We start from the raw sequence: 24,182 nt of genomic DNA, 5'->3' as shown, positions 1-24,182 counted from the left end.
CCAAGAAAATAATAAGATGCCATACTGGGAAACATGCATCCAAGCTGGAAAACAGCTTTTATGATTCTATTGCAGTTTCCTGAGAGCTCCTTCTGTGCTTCCATTTTAGAGAATGCAGAAACATTCCTAAAGAACTTCATGAATATGAAAAAACAGAAAAGGTGACACCTTTATGACCTGTCTTGCAGAAAGCATTGGCTGCTGCTTTGCACTTGTGGCATATGGGCCTAGATAAGCTCCTTGGCTTCTCTGCTTCCTCTGTGAGTTCTGTTCCAGAAAAATTCTTTGTTCAGAGATACTGAAAGATGCATGCCCTGGTGTTTGTCTTCCCCAGGCTTCATGAACTGCAAACTGCACCTATGTACTTGTCCTCTTCTGAACTGTATACTTCTGTTTAGTACGGCATAATGTGGGGACTAACGCACTTAATATTTTAAGAATTTTGTGGAAAGCCCAGAAAGAGTACTGTTTAAGTATCCACTAAAATTAAGATGTTGGTGTACTTCAAGCCACATACTGAAACCCACACTGCCTCTGTGGTTACTTGCACTGAGAGCCACGAGGAAATAGCTGGACATATTTTTCCCCAAATTATATATGCCTTACCATTAGTGTAATTTCTGTATAAATTGAAGAAAAATGAAAACATTCTTTTTGAAGAGAGACCTTCTTGTCTGTGTGTATGCTCACACATGTATGAACACATACTTATCCAGAAAGAGTAATTAATTTTTAAAAAATGAGCTATAAAAGGAGCCCCTAAACCCAGTGAGCTGCAGTTGGGCTGTGTCCTAATCTATACGGACCACCAGTGCAGAGTTTCTTTTTACCATTATGGCTAATCTCTGAGACTTGGCAGTAAGCTCTGCCTGATATTTATCATGCATTTACATTTAATACATATTTCTGAAAATATGGACTGAACATGAGTTTAAATAGAAATTGAGAAGTGATTATAGCTCCAGAACAGTTCCGTTTGTATTGTATGAATGTGATCTTGGTGTTTCAGCTGCACAAGAATGTAAATGATACAGTTAAATTATCTAGGCTAGGGATTGCAAGAAATGTCTAGGAATGCTTTTCCACTCAGTGGGATCTTCAGTGAGAAAGGGAATGTAGAAGTGGAGGCTTCATGTGAGGGTTTTTGGGGGAGGGCAGAATGAAACTTGGACTCTGACAGCAACCTTCATCATCTTCATGATTAGTCTGATGTGCTAGTTTTCTACCTGACTGGTGCTCAGAACGTCTTGAAGCTAAACCAAAGAGCGAGTACTTCCAAAGCATACTACTGTTTTTTGTTTTTTTTTCTTTTGTGTTGGTTTCAAATGCAGTAACTAGTTTCCAAACTGTATTTTATTAGATTTTTTGCATTCTCATTCATCTCATTTAATATTTCAAGTTACTTTGGCTAATTCTCAGTATTGTGTCCCTGAGGGGCGAGTCATACATTCTGCTGAGCTTAAGAGTTTCCAAAGTGTCTCTGGAAAACTTCCAACTAAACTGGAAGGGCCTGGTTCAAGATGCGTGGCAGGTTAATGGAGAGAAATCTCTCTTTACGAATGATTCCTCCTAGAGTAACAGGAAAATGGAGGGAGTATTCACACCAGCCCTGTGAGATGCAACTTTTGCGAGATTCCTCTGCCTCAGGCCTCAAGGAAGGGAACTCTGAAGTCTAGCAGTGTGAGTGCAGCACAGAAAAAGGGGGCTATGGCTTTACATGCCTTTGACCTATAGAGGCTTCTCTTCGCCAGTATGCAAAAGGATTGGGGCTGTGCCAATGGCATACCAGAATTTGGGAAGACTGGTATCAGCAGCTGAGCAGATGGATCTGCCACAGCTTTTGTCACTGCTTCCATTGAATGAGGAGAGCTGGAACAGGACCAAAGGAAATCATCTAATCCAAAGCCTCCATGTCATGGAGTCCTTTGCATAGAGATGCCAGATTATGGTATAAAATAGGATTTTGGTCCCATGCTGAACATGTATTACATAACAAGATTATGTGCCACAGGAATGAAAATTTCTTAGACTTTAAGTTGCTTTCTGTAATTCTTTTCTGTGGTTCAGAGCCTCAGACTTACATTTGGGTGCTTTTGTATTTATTTTGTGTTTATTTTTATTACACAAGTTATAAATATATATAAATTTATATACTTAAAAGAGTATATCCACCTGTTTATTTAAATATATTTCTATGTATACAGATTGTATAGATATGTTTAATATATGCTACTGAAATAGGTTGATTTTGTTCTTTGTTTCCTTTATCAGTTTGCTGAAAGCAGTCAGAAAAAAGAGGCTTTACAAAAAAGCATTGAGAAATCAAAAATTGGACGTGAAGATACTGTAAGTTGCTTTGCGGGGGGAGGCATTCCTACCAGGAAATAGGGCTACAAGTATGCATAGTTTGTAAATCCTGATGTAGCTGTTGGAAATCCATTAAGAATTCTAAATACTGGAGATGAGAAAAGGACAAAAAAAAAATCAGATATTAGATTATTCCTTAGTTGGTCATGCACTAATGAGTAAAATATTGACAACTGGCTGCTCCAAGGCTGAGAAAATGTGTGACCGCCTGAAGTCTGGTAATCTTCCAGGCTTTTTCAGATTTAAAGATATCTTAAAACTTGAACTACCCAGAGGTACGTACCAAAGTTGCCAGTGGCTGCTGAACTGCCAAATCTAGTAACTGCAAACGTAGGTGCTGGGGGTCTTATTTTTTTTTAATCTTATTTATAATCTATATTTCTAAATTACTGTTCTGAGCAGCCATGTAAGCTTGGCGGTCTTTGCATGCTGAAGCTGTTAACACTGCAAAATAATATTTAGGTATCGTATTTATCACACATATGAAGTAGCATATTAGTCAGAAATACTTCATATGGTATTTTAAGTTGCTGATTTGTTTTGAGATGCTCAGTCTAAAGTGGTTTATATATCCAATAAATAAATGTATAAACAGGGACAGCAGAAGTTTTCAGGTGGAATTGAATTTTGTAGGAAAGTGCCAAATCTTAAAATCCAAAATGTTTTATAGAAATGCTCTGGGTTTGACTGTAATCAGGGAATCCCAGGCAGGTTTCTCACGCAGTTGTGCTTCTCAGGTTTCCAAATGGACTGTTCAAGACTTGGGCTTCTCCACCATGTGGCCTGCCCTAGTTACAAGGAGCTATTGGTCCTGGAAATCCTGTTTTGGCTGATGCTTCTGACATTTTGATTCTGGATTATACATCAGGAAGAACTCCCAAGAAATCTAGATCATGATATTGGTCTCTGAGCAGCTGGGCTTCATAGCCCAGCATCTGGAAGCTTTTGATTTCCAGTCTGCATTTTCAGAATGTGCTGACTCCAGACTCTTGGCAAAAGCACTGGGATTATGGAACTTTAAGATAAAATAAATAAAAAGACCCGAAACCAACAACCCTCCTCCTGCAAAATCAAAATACCTCAGACTGCTGGGCTGCCATGGAGATTCCCATTGGCTAAGAACCTGATGGAATGGCTTGCAAACTCATGCTATCTGGCTTTTTTAGGCTACCCAGTGCCCTAGCATGAGTTCTTTGAATACCAGCCAGTTACAGTGTTTGGCTGTAACTACAGACTGAATTAGAAGTATGTGCTGAGTTGGCTATGGGAGAGCTCATGTTGAGTCAGTGTCTGCAGATCCTTATTGATCAACAGAATGTTTGAGGTTGATATTGTATCCTCTCCCAGCAAAGACTATCATGTCATAAATATCTGAATTTATTTTTGAGACGACTGCTCTTAAATGACTTGGAAAAAAGAAGAAAAATAAATTCAGAGCCTGTTCATACACAGCATCCCGATTTGTGGAAGTGTGAATGGTAGGTTTTTCTGCAATGCTGTCTTTAATTACAAGACTGGCACTCCTAAATATCATTTAACCTTTAAGCCCAACAATTAAGAGAACTGTTTGGAGTTTGTCAAACCATGCTGAGTTCAAAGTTTGTAGAAAATTGTTCTTTTGTTTATCCATTTTCGCCTTATTTTTTTTGACTTCCAGTTTGTAGTTGATATCATTTAGTGTCACTGGGATTTTTGTCTGTGCATAAAATGCTCAACTGGTTCATTGACAGAAAGCAGTAGTGAGAACAGCTTTTTAAATTTACATCTTTTTTAAAACAAACAAACAAACATTCTCTGCAATAATTACTGATTTGTATTTTTGTATTTTTTCATATTTACCAAAATACTTTGAATCCTCAGGCGGAACGTGCAGCTCTAATAGAGGAACTTGCTGTCCTTCAGCAGAAAAAAGAGCAGCTAAAGGCAGAAATAGACAAATACAGAGAATGTGATCCAGACGTCATTGAAGAAATGCGTAAGTTGTATATTGTTCAAAGCGAACTTTTGCACGAAAAGGTCTGCACTTCTTTAGCTTAAAATCTGGTATGCAGAGATAAGCCAAAGAATAGCTGATTTTCTTTTTAAAGCTGTAAGCAATACAATACAGGTACACTGACCATTTCTTTTCATGTTCTGTTGTATTATATAAGGGGGTTTTATTGATATTTACTCTGCCAGCAACTGAGCAGTTAACAAACAATCCTAAAATTGAAATACTCTGATGCATTAGAATTAATCTCAGGACCATTCTTTCTAGAACTATATTAATTCTATAACTTCTAAGTGTGCTGAACCCTAGAATGTGTGTAGGAAGAGTAGTCTTTGGCTCTCATTTACCTTCAATTCCATGCTGGCAAAACAGGTATCTTTCTACTTACTTTGTCTTGTCTATTTAGGACATAAGCATTTCATTAGAGACACTTAATTGTCACTTATACGTAAGTATGGTATTACATTGTTGACTTACTGTTTGTACTGTCTCTGACATGCTGGGTTTTGGTTGGAGTTTCTAATTCTAATGGAATATGAGGAATGATGAGTGACTTTAATACTTAATTACAGAATTGGGTACTGAAAAGTACTTAATATTCTGATCCTTTAGCATGAAAAATGAAAAGCATGCATGAAATTTTATTGAATTTTCTCTACTTCAACTTTCATGTTTTATTTATTAGGCTTTTACATTGCTACCCAAACACCACTGCATATTCAGTTGCTGTAATGCCAAAATGCCATTACAGAGTGATGAGGAACAGGCACAGACCTTTTTGTGAGAAGATATCTAACTGAATCTTTCTCTTTCTTTATTCTTCTAACAAAGTACACAGCTTTAGAAATGTGCTCAGAGAAAGCCAGGAACGTAAACAGTTGATGTGGCCACACACCCCTAAATTGGACAGATATTATTTATTTTGAGGGGCTGTGACATTTTTTTGTCAGCTGCGTTATCTTTCCCCAAGGATGTAATGATATGCCAGGGAATAAGCAAACTCAAGACCTGAGGTTAGTTACTGTGCTGTAAATCCCTTGCTGTGTGCTCTCCTGAGGGCAAATGACAGACACTTCCCAGCTGATTCCAGCTGTAAAAATGAATGAGGTTAGGCAGATTCCAACAGCAGAAGGATTTGTAGTGCCAGGTATTTTAACTGCTGAGGTACCCTTATCATAAGCATTGCATTGAATGATTTGAGGACCCTCTCGCTTGAAGCAGTCTCAGTGAGCACATTCCTAAATACGAGGCACAAGGGGGCAAATCACACCTTGAATGCTAGAGCAAACTGCATTAGCTGGCAACACAGAGACTAATACCCTGAAAAGAGGGAAAGGGAAAGAAATGTCATTGTTAGTTACTTTGGTTATGCCCTTTTTTTTGTTTGTTTGTTGTTGGTTGTTAGAGGGTGTGGAAGCTCCACATGAGCTTCTGCAATAGAGGGATGAGCATTTAAGGGAGTTGGTGAGGTTAGCCTTGTTGGGCTACCTGTAGGATTACCAGGGGAATATGCAGTAGTGTTTGGAAAACAATTTGTCCCTGACTGTTGATTAAAAAGTTTCTCCTTTGTTATATGTTTCATCAGTTGTTGTTGCACTGGCAGCACGCATTGTTGCTGGCAATGTATAAATGAATAAATGGTTATGTCAATTTTGGGGACTTAATGTCTTTGTCAAAGCTGAATGGAATTTTATAGGCATTAATGGAAAGAGAGGGGCAGGGAGGGGGGGAAAGGTTGGGAGGCATTTCTCTCATTCCAGAGTCAAAACAAGATGCAGGAAGTTATGGGGTTTAGTGTAAGAAGGCAAAAAAGATTCTCAAGTAATGGAAGGTGTTCAGCTAGACATGAAAGTTACTGCTGCTGTTTCAAAGAATAACCTTATAATCAGAGCTACTGGTTCACAGATTTTAAAGCATTTTCAAACTGCACGTGGGCGATATGATTTTCCACTAGCTGTACAACTTAAGATAACATAATCCTTGTGATTATTTTCAGTTAGATCACCTGAGCAGATTACTAACTCTAAATTACCTTATTTTAATTTTGCATCAGGAATCAGAGATGGCTGTTATGTTATATAATTGCACTGTTTTTAAGAGTTGGATTGTTCAATATCATATGTTTTGTAATGGCCCGTTGTTACTTTCTACATTTGGGTTTTCCCTCTTCTTCCTTAATGACTTCAACCTGTAAGGAAATCTTTCTGATGCTCAGTATAACATTTCTCTCTATTAATTTCCCATCTCATATCATAGAGCTGCCTTGATTTTTGTTGTAGTATTTTAGGGGTATATCAAATTGTCATCTGATTTCAGTGGCCTCCAAATTTGGTGAATGCTTTGCTATGCCTTTTTAATTGCTCTTTCCCTCAAATGAGTATTGCAGAAACAAACTTACTGTGCAGCGATAAGCCTCATTAAAACACACACACACTAATTCCAGGGTCAAAACAAAGTTTGGATGATTCATAGCAAATATCTGAAGACTCAGCTGAAAGCTTAACATCTGTCTTGCTTCCTGAGTCTTGTCGTGGGAAAGTCATGTTTGACCATGTAACTAAATATACTATAATGTATATTCACAAGGGGACAAATCAGAATACTAAAATACTAACTCTGGTTTTTGCTGAATTCACTGCTTGTCCTTTTAATATCAGTAACAAATGTTTTGCCATATGTTTTGGCTTAATTTCTTTGGCTTTTGTATTAGAGAGCTGAAGTATAGACTCTCAATAACGATTAACTACAGTAAATAGCAGAAGAAACAAGATTTAGGGACTGACCACTAGAGGAAGCTACATAATAGTCTGGTCTTGTGGCTATATTTGGATAATTCCATTTTGCAGGTAGGGTATTGTAAAAATATATCTAGAATTGCAACATATATGGATTTCTTCTGACGACCACTGCAGTTCAGTGGTTGAAGCTTGTCTTTGCCACTTGGAAATGTTGTTTAAGCTGTTTTGTGTGAGTTAGGATTGAGTAATAAATTCTTCCTCAACATTAAGGGCAGTAAAACTGACAACAGTCATCAGAAGTAACAAAAATAATAAATACTGGGATATTATACTTCTCTGTTAAACTTGTAATCCTGCTTCAGCTGCTGCAGGACAGAGCCCTTGTTTCTCAGCTTTGAGGCAGGTTTTTGTAGGCTGGAGGATATTCTCACGGGAAGCAGTCATTGTAGAGAAGTGATTCTCTATTCCTTCATGACATAACATGTAGGTATGCAAAGTTGGATACATGTGATGCTGCTAGGTTCCCTAAAGATTACAGTAGAGGACAAAGGCATGGAAAATGCAAGCTTTCAATTGTTTGTAATTTATCCAGATTTTCATAAGGCCAACAAAAAAAGGTCCATATAACATCAAGATTAACCTGCTGCATAAGTTTAATTCTTTCTCCCCACCAGAGAGAGATGTTAGGGAGCTAATAAAATTTTTCTGACAATTAATTTTATAGAAGGGTTTGTCTGGCAGCCTAAGTGTATAAATGGTATGGATTTTGCTCTGAGTTGTTGGCCAGCTTATAACTGGAAACAGGTAAACATTTTCACTGTAAAGTTCACTGTAAAATAAACATTTCTAGAATTTCAAACTTCTTGCTCTTCCACTGTAATTAGAGGAATGTTGATTTATACTATATTAAAACATTGTTGGGTCTTAGCTATTTTTTTTTCACAGTAGCCATGCTTTGGTTACTTTGTACCTTTGCATAGGACAGTAATCTCAGAAATAGCTACATGCTGACTGAAGTAAGTGACTTCCACCTGGTATGAGTGCTAATATTTATGGAGCTGGTCTTAGATGTTGCCTGTCAGCATTCCTGGTTTATTTAGCATGTTTTTAGAATGTCCAGCTACTGATAATTTTTATGTCTTAGGCTTTTACCTTTAAAACAGTGGTGTGAATGTGTCTAGACAAACTGTATTCCCAAAAATTAGCAAACTGCCAAATGCAACACATGTAATGTAGCAATTTTGGTTTCAACCTTTTTAATTCTGCTCTCTTTGTTTATTTTTATCCTGTAGCAAAAGGCTTAAGTGGTTCAAATGGACAGGATTTCAAGCCACAAATATCCAGATAGTTACCCTTTTGAATCTCCAAAAGTGTGATCTCAGAGGCATCACTACCAGTCCAGTTCAGGGTTAGACTGTTTTCTAAAACTGATACTTACATGGCTGTGTGAAAATAAATTTTGGGAAAACATCCAGACTACCGAATACCATGAAAATATTATGTTCTATGTAGTATGTACTTGAAAGTGGCTTTTTGCATTGTAGATGCTTCAAAATTTTTTAATTCTGTTGTGTCTAAACACTGAAAATTTCAGCTTGACAAACTGTTGTGAAGAATTACATTGGGATATACAGACAGTATGAGAAAGTAGTTCTGGGTTTACCAGTTTCTTCATTCATCTTAATATCTTGAGGCTGAATGCTGAAAAGGTAATGTTGCTTTAGCTGCTGGATTTTATGGGGTGCATAGTTGGGGTCTTGTTTTGGTTTGAGTTCTTTTTTTGTTTGGGATTTTTTTTGTTGATACACCCAGCTACTATGTTCTGTTATATTCAAATCAATCTGAAAATGTGTTATGGATACAAATGTATTTAATGTTACAAAAATTTAGTACTAAGTGCTAGATTCTTTTGGGGGTTTCTTACTAATACTGGGAATAGTCCCTGTTCCCAGAGATGAAACAGTAGTGAAGAAATGAAATGAAGATTAGACTAGACTGGCTAATGGAGAAGCTTTAAAATGAGTTGCGTCAGTTTTATTCAAAATTCGTCAGACCACTGGTGATTTACAAAATGGTTTAATGGGTTTTATTTATATTTTGTGGCAAAGGCTATTGTTCAGAAAACATATCAGAAAGGTTATTCAAACTCAGACCCTTGTCAGTACTTCCGGTTAATGAACTATTAAGTAGCTATTTTTAGAAATATAGTGATTCACTTTGGAAAAGTGAATGTCTACAAATAACTTTAAGCCTGGTCTAGGTGTCGCCAAGATCAATAAGATACAGATCAACTTTATAGAGTGAGTGGGTTTTTTTTTAATCACCTCTAGATCCAGTATGTTCAGTTTGCAATTAAGAAGATGTTTTCTAGCTACTCACTGTGAATATGCACCTGGCATCTGAGAGACAAGCTGTGCTTTTTATGGTTTATGCATCAATGCAACTAACAGAGATCTGCAATTTGAAATTAGTCATTCTGCTGAGTTAAACTAGTGTGTCCACCCACACTTACGTGAGCCTTAGAGGGTTAAACTAAGCTTTCTTTGGAGTGAACCAGACACTTGCTAAAAAAGTACATAGAAAAATAATAGATTTGAAAGCAAGCACTCATTTTTATTTTTTTTTAACTTATACAATTCTTTGAAAGATGAGACTATTTCATGTATTCATCTCCTGAAGATCTGGATGAGGATATGACAGGAAATAGACAATGTATGTGTGCATACACAATTTGTGGGCTATCTGCTACTAATAAAAACAAACCTACAAAGCCCAGCCCCCCCCCTTTTTTTTTCCTTTTTCCCTCCTTCATCATGGAGTACCAGAATGTATATAGATGTGCACCAGTAATGAAAGAACACATTTACTCGACTGATTGCATCAAGCTAAGATACTTTTTTTCTGCTTCCCCTGCTCCCTATACTGTTCTTTGAATGGCTTGTCATTCAGTTGGAAGGTAGGCAAATTTAAATTACCTGTTCAAAAGCTACATTAAAAGACAAAACAAAATGCTTTACCAAAACTAAATATAACTTTACTCCTAATTCTTTCTAAAAGTTATAAGTGTACTTGTATGTAATCATAGTTACACATAGTAACAGTAAACATAAATTTTAACTGTTAAGTTGACAAAGGAACAGGGTACTAATGAGTGGAATTACAAATGTAATACTTGATCTCTAATGCTCCAAGCTCCTTCAGTAATCATAGCAAGTGAGAAGGAATTGCAAGTTTAAGTAGTATTTCTGCTCCTTTCTTTTTATCCCTTCCAGTTTTCTTTTTATCTTGAAAATCAAGGGAGGCTTGTTTGCAGTTCAGTTATTGAAAATGCTGGTCCTTCGATGGAGCAAACACCTGCAAAGCAGAATCTGGCTGTGATTACCGGAGGCCATAATGTGGTGGTTTACAGATCTTCCCTGACAAAAGTAGGTTAAAGAGTTCTCACCTTGGCCTTTCATTCCTGTGCTGCAGTTCACCAGTGATAACAGCAAGTTGTCAGCTTGAGTTAGGAACTGCTGGTGTATATATCCTTGTCTTGTGGTGGACTCTCCCAAGGTCTTTGAAATCTCTCTTTCCACCGGACAGTCTGTCTGATGAAGTCTTTCATCACCTTCTTCAGAAGGCTTTCATACATGTGGTAGTTTGTCATGCATCTCTCAGAATTGTCTGTCTTGCGGTAGTTGCCCTGAAGAGCAACCAAAGATCCTCTGACCAACCCGGAGCACATCAGGTGACAAATTTCCAAAGGGCATCTTCCTGACCTCTGCAACGAGTTGAACTGTGTAGAAAATGGATTTGGAAAGAACTGAATGAGAGAGGAACAGGGGTAGGTAAATGGGTGAGCAGCTTCTGGCACTTGGAAAGGAAGGAGAAGATAACAGCCCCGAAGAATGATGAGTGAAGGACCACCAGGACGGACTGGTGCAGCTTAAGATGCATCTGCACATATATTCCTAAGGTGCAAATATTAAAGTGAAATGTGGGGCTTTTGACTGAAGCTGGGAAGCTGAAGTTCAGAAGGATCATTTGGTTTTCAGCAAAAGGCCCTAATTCTCTGCGTTTCAGAGATTTTCTCTGTCTTTGTGCTTAGCCTAAGGTTTGGACTCCAGCTAAGAGGTTACTCTGCAATGAAAAACTAAATGTTTAGACACATACATACTTGTGTTTTTATACCTCAAACACATTCTAGCAAGACTATTCTTCTTGGAGAGCATCAACTTAGGCCAACTTGCTTTAAAATGGAGCTGCATTTTAGCTGGTTAAGAAAAAAAAAAAAAAGGAACAAATTTTAAAATAGCTTGTCTTTTGTCAGTGGGGTTTTACTTGCATACTCAGAAAAGAGGCAGTTGGAAGGTCAAATCTTTAGCTAACATGTTAATACCCTCCTTAAATAAACTGGCTACTCTGGCAAGTTACATTTTCTTGCAATTAAATGAGACTGCTCACAAGGCTTATTTTTCTTCTTTCTGTTTATTTTGTTTCTTATTTGTTTATATTGGAATGGCAGAAAAAATATGTAGGGTGAGAGGCAAATGGATGAAATATATGGGAATAATTTTATTTTCTGAGCCAGTAAATCTTTATGGCAAAAGCTGTTGAGCTGCTTAAGAATGGTAGACACTTGATAAAATTTGTGATGTGGAAAATAGCTGCTTGTGACTACATTTATGATACTCCCTGATTTAGAAATGAATCAGTAGCAATCCATTTGGCCATGTTTTAAAGCCCTGAAGAGAGCATCAAATGGAAGTAGTCTATAGATCATTTATATATGAAACAAAAAGGCTTCTGTGGAGTGATTACTTTGCTTGTCTCTCCCAGTGTTATACCTGCTAAGTTAGTTGTGTATGGTACCCTTCATTCAGACAGTTTTGATAAAGTTATGGTGATATTCAAAGGAATTTTTTTGTTTTTTTAAATAGTGGTTTGTATCTTTTTATAACTTCCATATGCAAAATGAGGTCAGGAAAGGTATTGTGGATGTTTCATTCGTTGTCTTCAGTGCTAAGTTGCAGGACTGTCAAGTGTAGTTTTCCCTGGCCTTGTTTATAAAAACATGTTGCCAGTCTCATATGTTAGGAAATCTCCCATATGTTGTGGGATGGTAAGTTATGTTTTCACTATGGATTTATCTAGATTAGGACCATATATTATTGGTGTATATTCCTAATATAGATACCTTGTTCTGTGCTATTTAACTGCAGACATTTTGCAGGGCAGAGTGTATGAGTGCAAGACTAATCTTGGCACTGGTGGTGTATTTGAGGGTATTTCCGATGGTTTTTTTTCCCCTCCTCACTTTAACATCTAATGAGCTAGTTTCACTGAAAAGAGCAGGATATCAGAAAAAAGTCTGGAACAAAGAACCAATTTGGAAACACCTGGAAGGACACCAAGACCTTTGTGGATTGGGAGAACTTTGTCTTTGGTGTTTTGACTCAGTTTTGCATGGTACTGTGATAAGGAAAGTAGGGAAATATCCTGATGAAACTGCAGTATTGTGAATCTCAAACTACTTTATAGTTGTACTCAAGGTGTATTCATTAGTAATTCAGTATCAGAAAGGAAGGTAGAATCGATGGTGCTCTGCAATAGGATCTGTCATGTCTGTGCATCTGCTCAGTATTTATATTAATGAGCTGGATAATAGAACAGAAGATACACTTTTGTTAACATTTGCAGATGATGAAGCTAGGAGAGAATGCATGGACGAAGGACAAAGTGAGATTTCAAAATGAACACGACAATTGCAAAGATAGTCAAAAACACCAGACAAAATTCAGTAGTGGCAAGTGCAAGGATGTATATGCATTCAAGGATATTGTGCTATGCAAATGATCTGGAGCAGTTGGTTAAAGGGGGAGGGTTTGAAAAAGATGTCAGGGTTATAGTAGTTTACAGGTTGAATATGAGACATTCTTGTTGTGAAAAGCAAAATCGTCATACTAGGATACAGAAACAGAAGTATAACCAGCAATGATATGTTGGAAATAATCTTTCTACTCAAGTTGGCATTAGTGAGGCTTCAGCTCTAACACTGTGTCAGTGTTGGATTTCCTACTCGAGAGTTATATAGCTAACTAGGGAGAATTCAGAGCAGAGCAAAAAAGACCAGACATTGAGCAACCACATTCTAGGAGTAAAAATTTTACAAAAATAGGGCTTGAAAGAAGGTTGCTTCTGGGTTTCACATATCTGTATCTCCTTCAAAAAAGGAAAGGAATAGCCTGTTGCTCAGGTTCATGGAAAATTCAGCAATAAGTAATAGCCTTAAATTGCAGGGGAAAAAAAAGTTAGATGAAAATCTATTCTAATGGTAGCAATAATCAAACACAGAGCTAGGTTGCCTGGGAAGGTTGTAAAAGCTTTAACACTGGAAACCTTAAAAATAGGCTACAAATACCTCAGAAATGGCATAGGTAAGGTTGGACATGCATTGAGTCATGGGTACAGAGAGCAGAGGACCTATTCTGATGCCTTCCAGGCTCTTCTCTGCAACTTCTGTGACACGTGAGGCATGCAGCAGAGTGACATCCTGAACTAGACAAAAACCATAGTGCTCTGGGATGGGCCTCCTTGCAAAATGCAGTTCAGCAGCAGAGATGTTTGCAAGTTGCTTTAGCTGTGCTGTGGGTATGGAGTTTATTAGTAAGCGAAGTGGGGAGGGAGGAGTTGTCCACTGAAAGAAAAACTAAGTGTTGCTAGGGAGCCCTGAATCAGAAAGTTGGTGTGCTTGTTTCCCCTTTGTAAGCACATTGCTTCCCTCTGTTTCTTTGGATAAGGATAGATGTATTTTAGTTATGCAACTAAGATTTCAGCATGGGCTTTCAGGTAGAATACTTGAAAGGTAAGTGGTCTTTTTCTGTGGGTACATGAATATACTAAACTTAAGTGCAAGAGCATGTATTTTGCATAGAGGAATCTTTTGGTAGCAATTCTGACAAATTCTGTTGGACATTTTTCAAAGGGACACTGTGTACATCCTGATGAAATTTGACAGTGTGACCTTTTCATATGGGACAGAGGGAGCTTTTGCTGATGAGACTTGACACTTTTTTCAAACACACTAACAAAGATTGCAGACCCTTTAAAAGCATATTCCCAGAGATGCGGATCAGCTTATTAGTAGCTTTACTATGCACTGCCGTGTTTTACCATATAGACAAGACTGGCACCATGTTACATATTTGCTCAGGTTTATTTTCAAGCATACACACACGCATACAGAGCTGTTGCAGCAGAAATGCTAATTCATATATCAAAATTTCTTGAGTATTTTTCTATCACTAATGGCTCATATTATGTTGTATGCTTTTCAAAATAGTTGTAGATCAGTAGGTAGGGTTCATAATTGTCAACGCTTTTCTTGTAGTTCTGAAACTTTATCCAGAGTCTAAATGTAAAAAAAGATACTCCTTTTTATTATTTAGTAATATGTCAGTATAAATAGTTCTTTTGAATTTTATCTCATTTTTAATCTCATTTAAATGAGAAATCATATTTATGCATTGACTTGAATTTAGTCATGAATTCTGAAGCATTGTCACCTGTTGATTAATAACATGGGGATAAGTGTTATGTGGGATACTGGAGTATGGGGGAAGAATGATGTGTTATTTTGTATTCAAAGGAGTTGACAGAATTCTGGTGTGCTATCACTCTTCTACACAAGAGCTCTTTGTTTATAAGAGGAAACACCTCTTTGGGAAGCATGGGGGAAGGTAAAGATTGCATGTAGTGTGGAGGTATCTCTGCCTAATACTTGGTTACAAAACATTCTTCTAAAGCTGTTCTTGCTATGTTGTGGGTTAGGCTGTTGACAGTGTTGTAGACTACTTAGTCTCAAGGATACTCAGATACGGACTTTAAAGAAGCCACTTGATCACATCATTGCCATGAATAGTCTCCAATGGCAAACTGCAGTCTCTTGATCGGAGTCTCTGGTGTCAGTCTGTGGATGGACATGCCAGTAGGAGGTACTAGGCAATTACATTTTGTACTCTCTGTGGATGATAGGTGTATAATTTCTATGTTCACCTTCTACCCTGGCCTTTAGAGGCAGGCCCTTTATTTGCATGAGATGTTTTCATTAATGGGCAAGATTTTAGAAACTGCATCACAGGATATTATAATGATGCTTCTTCAAGAGAAACACAAATCTGTCACAGTGTGGTGATAGCAAGGTAAACAATGTTTCTGGAAATTGAGGGCAGCCTGTGAGCAGGAGAATGGATAACTCTGTGGAAAGCAATGGATAATCAGAGTCATTGCAGATTCAAGTTCACATACTGTTCTTACGGTAGTTGCCATTTTTCATATTTAAATTCAGTATAAGTGGATGCAGAATCACTACTGGAATTCAAATGCAATTAATTTACCCTGACCAGTTTCATGAGAGAGACTGAGAATCTTTGGGCTAGTAATCCTCACTGGCCTCTGAGAACAGTTGCAGCTGTTCGCTGCATTTCATGCAGAAGAATTGCGATTCACACTGTAAAATTACTCCCTCGCCCCCATGCTGAAGACTGCAGTTGTATTTTGCAGGTATCTGCTGACAATCCCACAGGTTGATGAGTGACTGTCTCCTTGAAGAGGTGCTAGTTCCCTTTGCAGTCATGCACTTTTCAAGTGAGGAAATCCATACAATTTTCTTGTGGCATTAGTTGTGGTAGGTCAAAACTGGCACCAAACTGTGCTAGTTTTATAAATATAACTAGCTTTTGTTATTCTGTGAGGTTCCTGGACCTGAAAATTTTGTTTACACATAAAAACATTACTTACAATAATCCTTAAAGTTATCCTGAAAATGCCAGAGTAGAAGCTAGGAGAGGAAAGAAAGCTACAGCTCTTTGTTTGTTTCCAAGTCTATAGGTGGTTTGTGAGCTGGTTCTGGTTGTTGAGATTTTTTTAGTATAGCTATTGGAGCTGGACTATGTTACCTTTACAGTCTGATTTTGAATACTATTCAGTGACTGCTTCCTTAGTATTCCTTTGATGATACGTGCAGGACTTAAAAAAGCTTTTAGAAAGAACCTGAAAGTAGGTTTGGAAAATGTTTATGAGGAGATGGTGATGGCTGTTGCTATTGCAATTGTTTTTCACCTGTGGAAGTGTCCAAAGTCTGATAGAAAGACTAACTTAGTCTCCTGGAGTATGTATATTGTGTTGTTGAGGCATGTAGTCATCTTCCCCTCCTGTGGAAATATTTGAGGCTTCAACAGTTTGGAATGCAAATAAGACCTTTAATTCCTACCACCTCCCCTTCCAGGAAAAAGTGAGCGAATCTGGGGGAAGGAGGAAGGAAGAGAGAAAAGAGGAGGCTGTAGTTCTGCAGTACGCTGAGAAGTGACTCAGGAAGCCCTGCAGTCAATCAGAAACAATGTGGCTTTACTGTGCTAAGATTTGAGCCAATATATATTGCCAATTCAGATTTGTTCAGAAACATTGCTGTGCTAATGTTTTGTGCTGCTGGCCTTCACTCCTGACCAGGTGCTGTCCATTTGCTTTAGAAGGCTTCTTACTGCATGTCCTACAGCTGTCCACATGCCCTTTTGTCAGCTCTGTCTCCTGGTCTGCTCCTGAATCCCTGCGGATTACTGTAGAATGTCACTTGCCTGCATTAAAAAGCATGTTTCCAGCCCTCCCTCACATTCTTTTTAGACATTCACTGCTGCTGGACCTTCCTTTCCCTACTTTTGCTTTCCTCTAAGGGGATACAGGGGATTGTCCCTGTGATAAGGACAATCACAGAAGCATAGGACCATGGTTCAGTTGCCAGAATCTGGGCTTTTTTAGTTCCCTGCAGTTCTTCAGAGATACCTGGAGTTGAGGGAAGAAGAGACTTCCATGAAGACTAGTCAAAACTAACTCTTTGACTATTAGCCTTTCACGTTTAGAGCATAGGTGTGTTTTGCTAACATAACAGACTGGTGTTGCAAGCCATGCTCCTCCTGGGCCTTGCGCTGCTGTACACACAGTGGTTGCTTTTGTTCAGTTCAGGAGAGAAAATGCAAACTTCCATTTTCCCGCATAGAAAATGCCAAGTGTGCCTGAAATTGGTCAGCAGATGATACAGGTGGTGTGTGCCTCAGCCAAGTGAATGACTTGTATCCTGCAGTCATGGGAGCAGGAAAGTCTATTGATGCATTGTCACACAAACTGGTGAAATAAATATGTGATGTCCAGAACAAATGGATTATTCTGTTGCTTCCAGACAGCAATTGTATGTATTGTCAGCCTATGTGCAGATGTATAGATATCAAGTAGAGCGTAACTAGGGCCTAATAGTGGTAATTAGAACATCTGGAAGCATCTGGAACATATGTGGCCTCCTGTATTGCTCACCTCTTCTGCACATTTGGCCCTTTCCTTGTCTTGCACAGCTTCTGTACTGGAGCACTGTTTAGTAGCTGCCAAAAATCAAGTTCTGATAGAGCAGCTCTGGTCAGCAGGAGGATCAGCAGGACTCCAGCTGAGCTTGGGACCCCATTGTTGTGGTTTTGGCAATTAGCCAGTTGCCCTCAGTGCTGTCTCTGAGTTTGTCTTTTTTTATAGTTCACGCAGTTTGTGTCCTGATTCTTTTTTGGTGTATATATTATTAAGTTCCCATGCTATTGTCTTCTTTAGATCTTAAACTTTCAGTGCAGTCTAAAACCCAGGAGGCCAATAGCCTGTGGAGCTAGAGAATAGGCAATCAGAAGTAGCATGACTTTGAGCTACATCAGTATGTAAAGTAGGTGAGTCTGGGGGATGTCTGTTTTACTACTTCTCCTTTCCCTCATCCTCCATGCACGTACACATACAGATAATGCAACCCATGAAAGTCCCAACAAGCAGTTATAAAAGGTTTCTAGAAAGTAGTCACAAGGTGCAGATTCCTTCATTTCTGTCAGTTCGTTTGTTGGAGTCAGGGACAGACAAGATCCTGCAGTGGAATCATAGGCAAGAGTTGAGCCTGATCTCAAGGGACTTAAGTCTTGCCTTCAGATAGCTAAATGCTCAGCCCATAGCCATGAGGCAACAGCTGAGGTGATGACATAGTAGTTTCTGGAGATGGATGAGGTGTGTTTCCCCCACCCCAAAATTGAAAAAGAAACGTGAGGGGAAAACCTAACTGAAGGAATTTAGGGTTAAGCAGACTGCAGTGCCGTCCTGCAGCAGTGGCAGTGACAATCTCATGTGATGACAAGAGACAGTGCAAGCTCTCTTGTTTGTGTGAGCTTGCTCAGGCTGGACATGAGGAACACGCGGGTGTCTTGCAACTTGCCAAGCTAGCTGGCATTGCTGTTGATGCAGTATGCCTGATGGTCTAAGCAACTTTCAACACAGCAGAATAAATCCATACCTGCATCTCTAGGGTGCTATCATGTACATGGGCATGTGGGTGAGCTAGTGTAAAAGGGAAATCTCAAGCAGCAAACACTTGCCCCAGCCTCTTGTGAATATATTTCCTGGAGATGTCATGTGCCTGAGGCTTTACAAGTAGCTCCTGTTTCCCCAGCTCTAAGCCCCCTGGCAGCAGAGTGATGTGGGGGATGTGTGTTCCCAGTCTCTGAAGGACTGAGGCAGCCTCTTCTTTGATATTTAGCCAGATGGTTTGAATGTCACCTTCCTCATCCTTAAGTTCTGCCTCCACTTGTGATCCTTCCACATTTCTACCATGACACTTGGCTGCCAGTGTGTATAAGTCCCAGGTGGTGCATGGAAAGAATGACATGGTTAAAATATTTCTAACTTCTACTCTCAGGAGTTTCTTTTGTTTGGGTGTTTTTTTGTTATTTCTCTGCTATTTAAGTCATTAAAGTGCTGCCCACTGTGGGATTTCCCCATTACAGCTTCCTGCTCTTGCTCCCATGATTTCACTTCTAGCCACAACTCGGTTAGAGGGAGCCACTGCCATTCTAACCACCCTGTATCTGTTGGTCACCTCAGCCTTTTCTTTGGCAGAGGTAAGAAGTCACATTTTAAAAACACATGATCACATATATATATTTAAACATGCATAAGCAATATTTGAAGGGTGACAATGCACCATGCCACCACTGTTGGGTTTTTTTTTAATGCACTGTACCTTGTGGTCACTGGGCTTTAAGCACAGGGCTGCGTGCTGAAAGCTGCAGGAACTTAGAGCTGCGGTGCGATGCAGAAGCTCAGGGCTCAGCTGGTTAGCTGCTCCCAGCAAAGCAGAGCTTTCTGTGGACACATAGCAGGTGCTGTGGACTATGTTGGCTCACCTGCCATCAGGATGCTGTCACCTTGCAGCTCTGGATCCATGGAGTTTAATACTACCCTACTTTCCCCTCACTTCATTTCAAACTTCATTACTTGGAGTCAAACAAAGCTTTCCAGTTTTACTCCAGAGTTTCAGAAAAATGCTGAGGGAAGTATCATAGCTAACACATTTAAAATCTTGACCTGTGAAAGCCCTTACACTGCAGACTTGCTTTAAGTAGCATTGGGTAAAGTACTGTTCAAAATGTCATTGGCTGCCAGTATGTTGTCAGTGCTGCCAGTCATGGAACGGAACAAGTGGGGGGTAGCAACAGGCAGTCAGCAAAGGAAATAAGGAGTATCTCAGGCTAGGAATAACTTGAATTTCTGATGCATGCAAGCAAGTAAAAATGCCATCTTCTCACCCACTCCCTTTTTTGCCCATCTTTCTCTTTTGCTTTTCTTCATGCTGTGCCCAAACTTTCTAATTGTAGGCCATTTTTAGAAACTACACTGGTTTTGAAATGGTATTTTACTCTGATTTAAATATTTTTCACATCACTTACTGAAATATTAAGGGTAGAATAATGAGTGCTTACCTTCCTGTGTGCTAGCAGATGATTTTTCAATGTAATTTAATTTTGCCTGAAGTATAATCTTTATAACAATGGATACCTGGTCGTATCTGGAGACAAATTTCATGACGACCATTCAAATGAGTATTATCATGCAAGTACTAACAAGACTAACTGGGAATAACTAAGTTATGTGTAGGTGTGAGAACCATAATGATTCTGATAAATTCCCACATTACAAACCAACCTGCTTGATTTGATTCAGTACTTATTTTAATGGGAGCAAGGTGATTTAAGAGGAACTTTTCTTGATACTGTTTTGCCTCATGGAAACGATATAAAAGCTATTTGTAGTATGGTAATTTACTATTATGTATTTAGATATGGAGCAGTGGTAAGGGAGGGAAGCCAAGTTTAATAACCAGGAACATTATTTTGTCTTCATTTCATTGAGGGGGTTCTCAAAGCTCAGGAGACCTTCCAGAGCTATATGCTAAACTTTTGGATTAATATGATAAACTGCTACCCTTGTCATTTTCCTTATCTATATAGAGTCATGCATACCTATGTGATGGATGACTTATGTACAGAGAGGATTATAATTTATTTTCCATCTCCATTGCCTCTAGTATCTTCAGGCCATGTATCTAGTTCCAGTCTTGGTGCAGACAATTAAGGCCCCAGGCAAACCAAACTAGGATTATTTTATTTTAAAATGCTCTTCAGAAACTCACAGTTGTTCATATGTTATTTTTCATGTTCCTTTGCTCCTGTTTTTCCTTAACTTAGCTTTGTGCTTGTCGGAACCTTTGAAAGCATAAAACAGAAGAAGGGTTTGGAAGCAGTAGAATAACTTGCTTATATTGTGTGCTTCCCTAAAAATGACATCAATAAAAATTTAATCTCTGTGCCTTGAAACTATGGTATGATTTTACTGTGATGTATGCTTTGTTGTTGTTTTCTTCTCTATTTCAGGCCAAACAAACAAAGTAGCCAAGGAGGCAGCCAACAGATGGACTGGTGTGTATGCATTTGTATTGCTTAACACAGCTTCAGACTACAGCAATTTCAGTAAAAGACCTACTCATTGTTAAGAATTTTAAATTTGATTAGGACTTGATGTAGAATAGCCCTCACTTAAAGCACGCAGAAATACAATTGACTTATAAATTATCATGAATCAAAAAAGAATACGTTTTCTCAGTTTAGTTACTGAACGTACTTCATGTCACATAACAGATTTTTCTTCTGGTGCTATCTTGCACACTGTGTTAAAACCTGCAGCTCATTTTCTTGGTTGAGTTAAAATCTCTTAAGATCAGGAAAACTTTAATAGAAAAGAGACTGGAAATGGTGGTGTCCAGGTATTCAGAAAGTTTAATTCTTCTCTTCTGAATTCTTGTCTGTTTCTAAAGAGTAGAATGCTTTGTGGAACCTTATTGCTGCTACCATATGATGGATGCTAATATAAAGTAGGTATTTCTCAAACTAATTCATCAGCTTTGACATGCAGGAAAAATGCTGCACATTTTTGAGGAAGGTTACTGTGATAACATTTGTATGGCAGTTTAACTCAATTTTCTGTTACTGCTTAGCTTTGCTATATTGCTACATATTTCCATTTTGCAGAGCAAGCAATATATATGTCCTTACTTTTTTTTATTTACAATATAATTTGTAATTTTTTGTTTAGAATTCATCTACTACTGATGGACTGCTCACTATCATTGGTTATGCCAAGTGCAGCAGGATATCGTTGTCAAAGTCTTTTGACTATTATTATTTATCTTCATTTGCACTGGGTTGTTTACTGCATATGGAGAAATAAAGTTATGTATTCAAAAATAACTTCTGGGAGTACTGCTGTCAGGGGTTTCTACTGTTGATGACAGGCTGTTGTTCTCAAGGTCTTGAGAGGTGTAAAGGGACTATACCTCAGCCTGTACAAAGTACTTTGCTATTTAATTAGACAATTAGGTTATATGCTGTAGCATATTTTTCTTTTGAAGAAACAGTTTTAAAACTGAATGTCTGATGGTTAAAGAAAAGAAAATATTTCTAACGTATGCAGACACAGACAACCCTTCCTGTCTTAAGGAATGCTGCAATTTATGGGTCTTAGGAATGACATAGTGAGTTTCAATCAATACTGCAGTAAAAATGATGTTAAATTGAAGAGAATGTATATGCTAAAATAATAGTAATGTGTTGCTAAAAGAGAAGTGCTGACTAAAATAAAGCTACTTGAATTTTTTTTTTTTTTTCCAAACAAAATATACATTATCTTAACAAATATATTCAGGACTAGAAAGGACCTTGTAGGTAACTGATTTTTGCAGCTGTATACAGTCACACAGTAGGTGTCTAGCTCAAAAAGGACCTATAAAATACTTATGCATATTCACACTTACCTCGTCACTCTATAGCAGGCTTACACTGTAATTGTAGCTTTCAGTCTTCTCATAGAAGAGGAGCAAGAAAAGATAAAGGTAACCTCCAAAAAAGAAGACATATTTTACTTAGTACTGAGTAAAAGTATGTCATTAACAAAAGCCTCCCATTTTCTGTTCTAAATCTATTTAATAATGATGTTCCCCACTAGGTAGGGAAGTAAATGGAAGCATTTTGTTGTAGCCAAGGCTATAATTCATATTTTCCTAAATATTCAAAACTGAATGTTTTTCATTCTGTTTACAGATAACATCTTTTCAATAAAGTCCTGGGCCAAACGTAAATTTGGATTTGAAGAGAGCAGAATTGACAAAAGTTTTGGAATCCCAGAAGATTTGGATTACATTGACTAGCATTCAGCAGTTGATGGCTGACACAGTTGTACATAGTTTGTTAAATATTCTCAGTTGGCATTTAAATGTGTATCTGAATCCTCTCCAAACAGCTGACCACCCTTTAATTCACAGGTTTTGTTACAGTTAATAAAATTCTAAAAATATTTTTTGTGTTTCCTTTTTTGCCTTGTACTCTCTGGACAGTAAATCTCTCGGTTACTTTTGTAAGACAGACTAAGAATGGACAGGGGTTATGGGGAATAACTATCACAAAGTCCTGAGACTGGTTTTTACTCTTCTTTTGCTTAACTGGGAGTAGTACTAAGAGCTAGAAGCTCCAGGGATTTATGTTTAAACATATTAAAGACACTGGAGTGGAAATAGCAGGGGACAATATGGAATAGAATGAATTCTTCCCTCATCTCACCATTGAAATAGAAAAGAGGCATAATGCATTAATGGAAAACAGTGAGACAGTAAGGATGTGAGTAGAAAGGGTGAGGTCTGATTTCAAGTTGTTCTTTATTGTGTTGCTAGAACTGCTTGTAAGTTTAGTGACAAAATTTTGTTGTTGGAAAATACTAGTTCTTCAGAGCTAAATCTGTTCCAGCAAATGTACCGGATTTGACACTGAGAAAGCTTCTCTGGTTAAGATCATTACTGCATAGGAGAGGAAGCAAAGAGTACCCATCTATCCATTCACACCACAGTGCACCTAGATTTAGGATGCTAATCTGGGATGTGACAGACAGCATTCAATTTGCTGTTCAAAATCGAGCATCTTTGGGTTTATGCACACTTTTTAATTTTTAGGCTAAAAGAGTAGACACCAAAATAAGAACAAATTTCAGAATGTCTCATTTTTATTTGGTGACATTTCAGAAGCACCTCACTTTGTATCAGCTTCTACTTTCTAGCTCTGATCAGTGTGTGGCTACAGAAAGAGAGGTGGAGAGTACAGACTGGTATTGGACCTCCCATAGCTATGGATTGCAAGATGGCATTTCTGCTGTACAGCTCTGGAGGATGTAATCTTTACCTTTAGGAGGCAGGCAGGCCTGCTGCAAGGTAGATGCATGTGCCACCAGAAAGTGTCTGTCTGCCTTTTATGTAACCTCTGATGAGAGCATCACTGAAAAGGTGACATTTAGCTGGAGATATGCTCAGAAGTCTGCCTCCTGTGACCTTTCCAACTAAAAAGTTTCCTACCAGTTCAGTGCGTGTTAAAATCCAAGGATTTCAGGTGTGCCCCTGGCTATTGTCATCTCACGTCTATGAAGACAGCAAAGTTCTTGGGAGGATACCAAGTGGAAGATTTTCCTCTCAGAGGTAGCATAGCAAGCTATCTGCTGCCTAAGGAAAATAGAAGCATTGCCTGGCACACAGCAAAATGTCACTGTGCTTATGGTTGCAATGGAGACATCTCATTTTATGTGTTTGGAAAGATTTTATTCCTACTATATCCAATATTTAACATACAATGTGTTACGAACTGAGTAACAGTTTACCAGCTGCT

At 38.3% G+C, this 24,182-nt stretch overlaps 1 protein-coding gene across 1 annotated transcript in view; it reads left to right on the top strand.

Moving 5' to 3' along the window:
- Positions 1 to 22,832, top strand: part of MND1 (meiotic nuclear divisions 1 homolog (S. cerevisiae)) — a 42,049-nt gene extending 19,217 nt beyond the window's left edge. The window contains exons 5-8 of the mRNA XM_010586116.1: positions 2,272 to 2,346; positions 4,228 to 4,342; positions 20,856 to 20,900; positions 22,578 to 22,832. Coding sequence (XP_010584418.1) covers positions 2,272 to 2,346; positions 4,228 to 4,342; positions 20,856 to 20,900; positions 22,578 to 22,684 — 342 coding nt within the window. The 3' untranslated portion in view covers positions 22,685 to 22,832. The remainder of the gene's footprint in view (positions 1 to 2,271; positions 2,347 to 4,227; positions 4,343 to 20,855; positions 20,901 to 22,577) is intronic.
- Positions 22,833 to 24,182: the final 1,350 nt, after the last annotated feature.

This window comes from Haliaeetus leucocephalus, unplaced genomic scaffold (genome assembly GCF_000737465.1).
Source record: "Haliaeetus leucocephalus isolate CR32 unplaced genomic scaffold, Haliaeetus_leucocephalus-4.0 Scaffold140, whole genome shotgun sequence".
NCBI classification, from domain to species: Eukaryota; Metazoa; Chordata; class Aves; order Accipitriformes; family Accipitridae; genus Haliaeetus; species Haliaeetus leucocephalus.
This window is presented reverse-complemented; position numbering and strand designations above follow the sequence as displayed.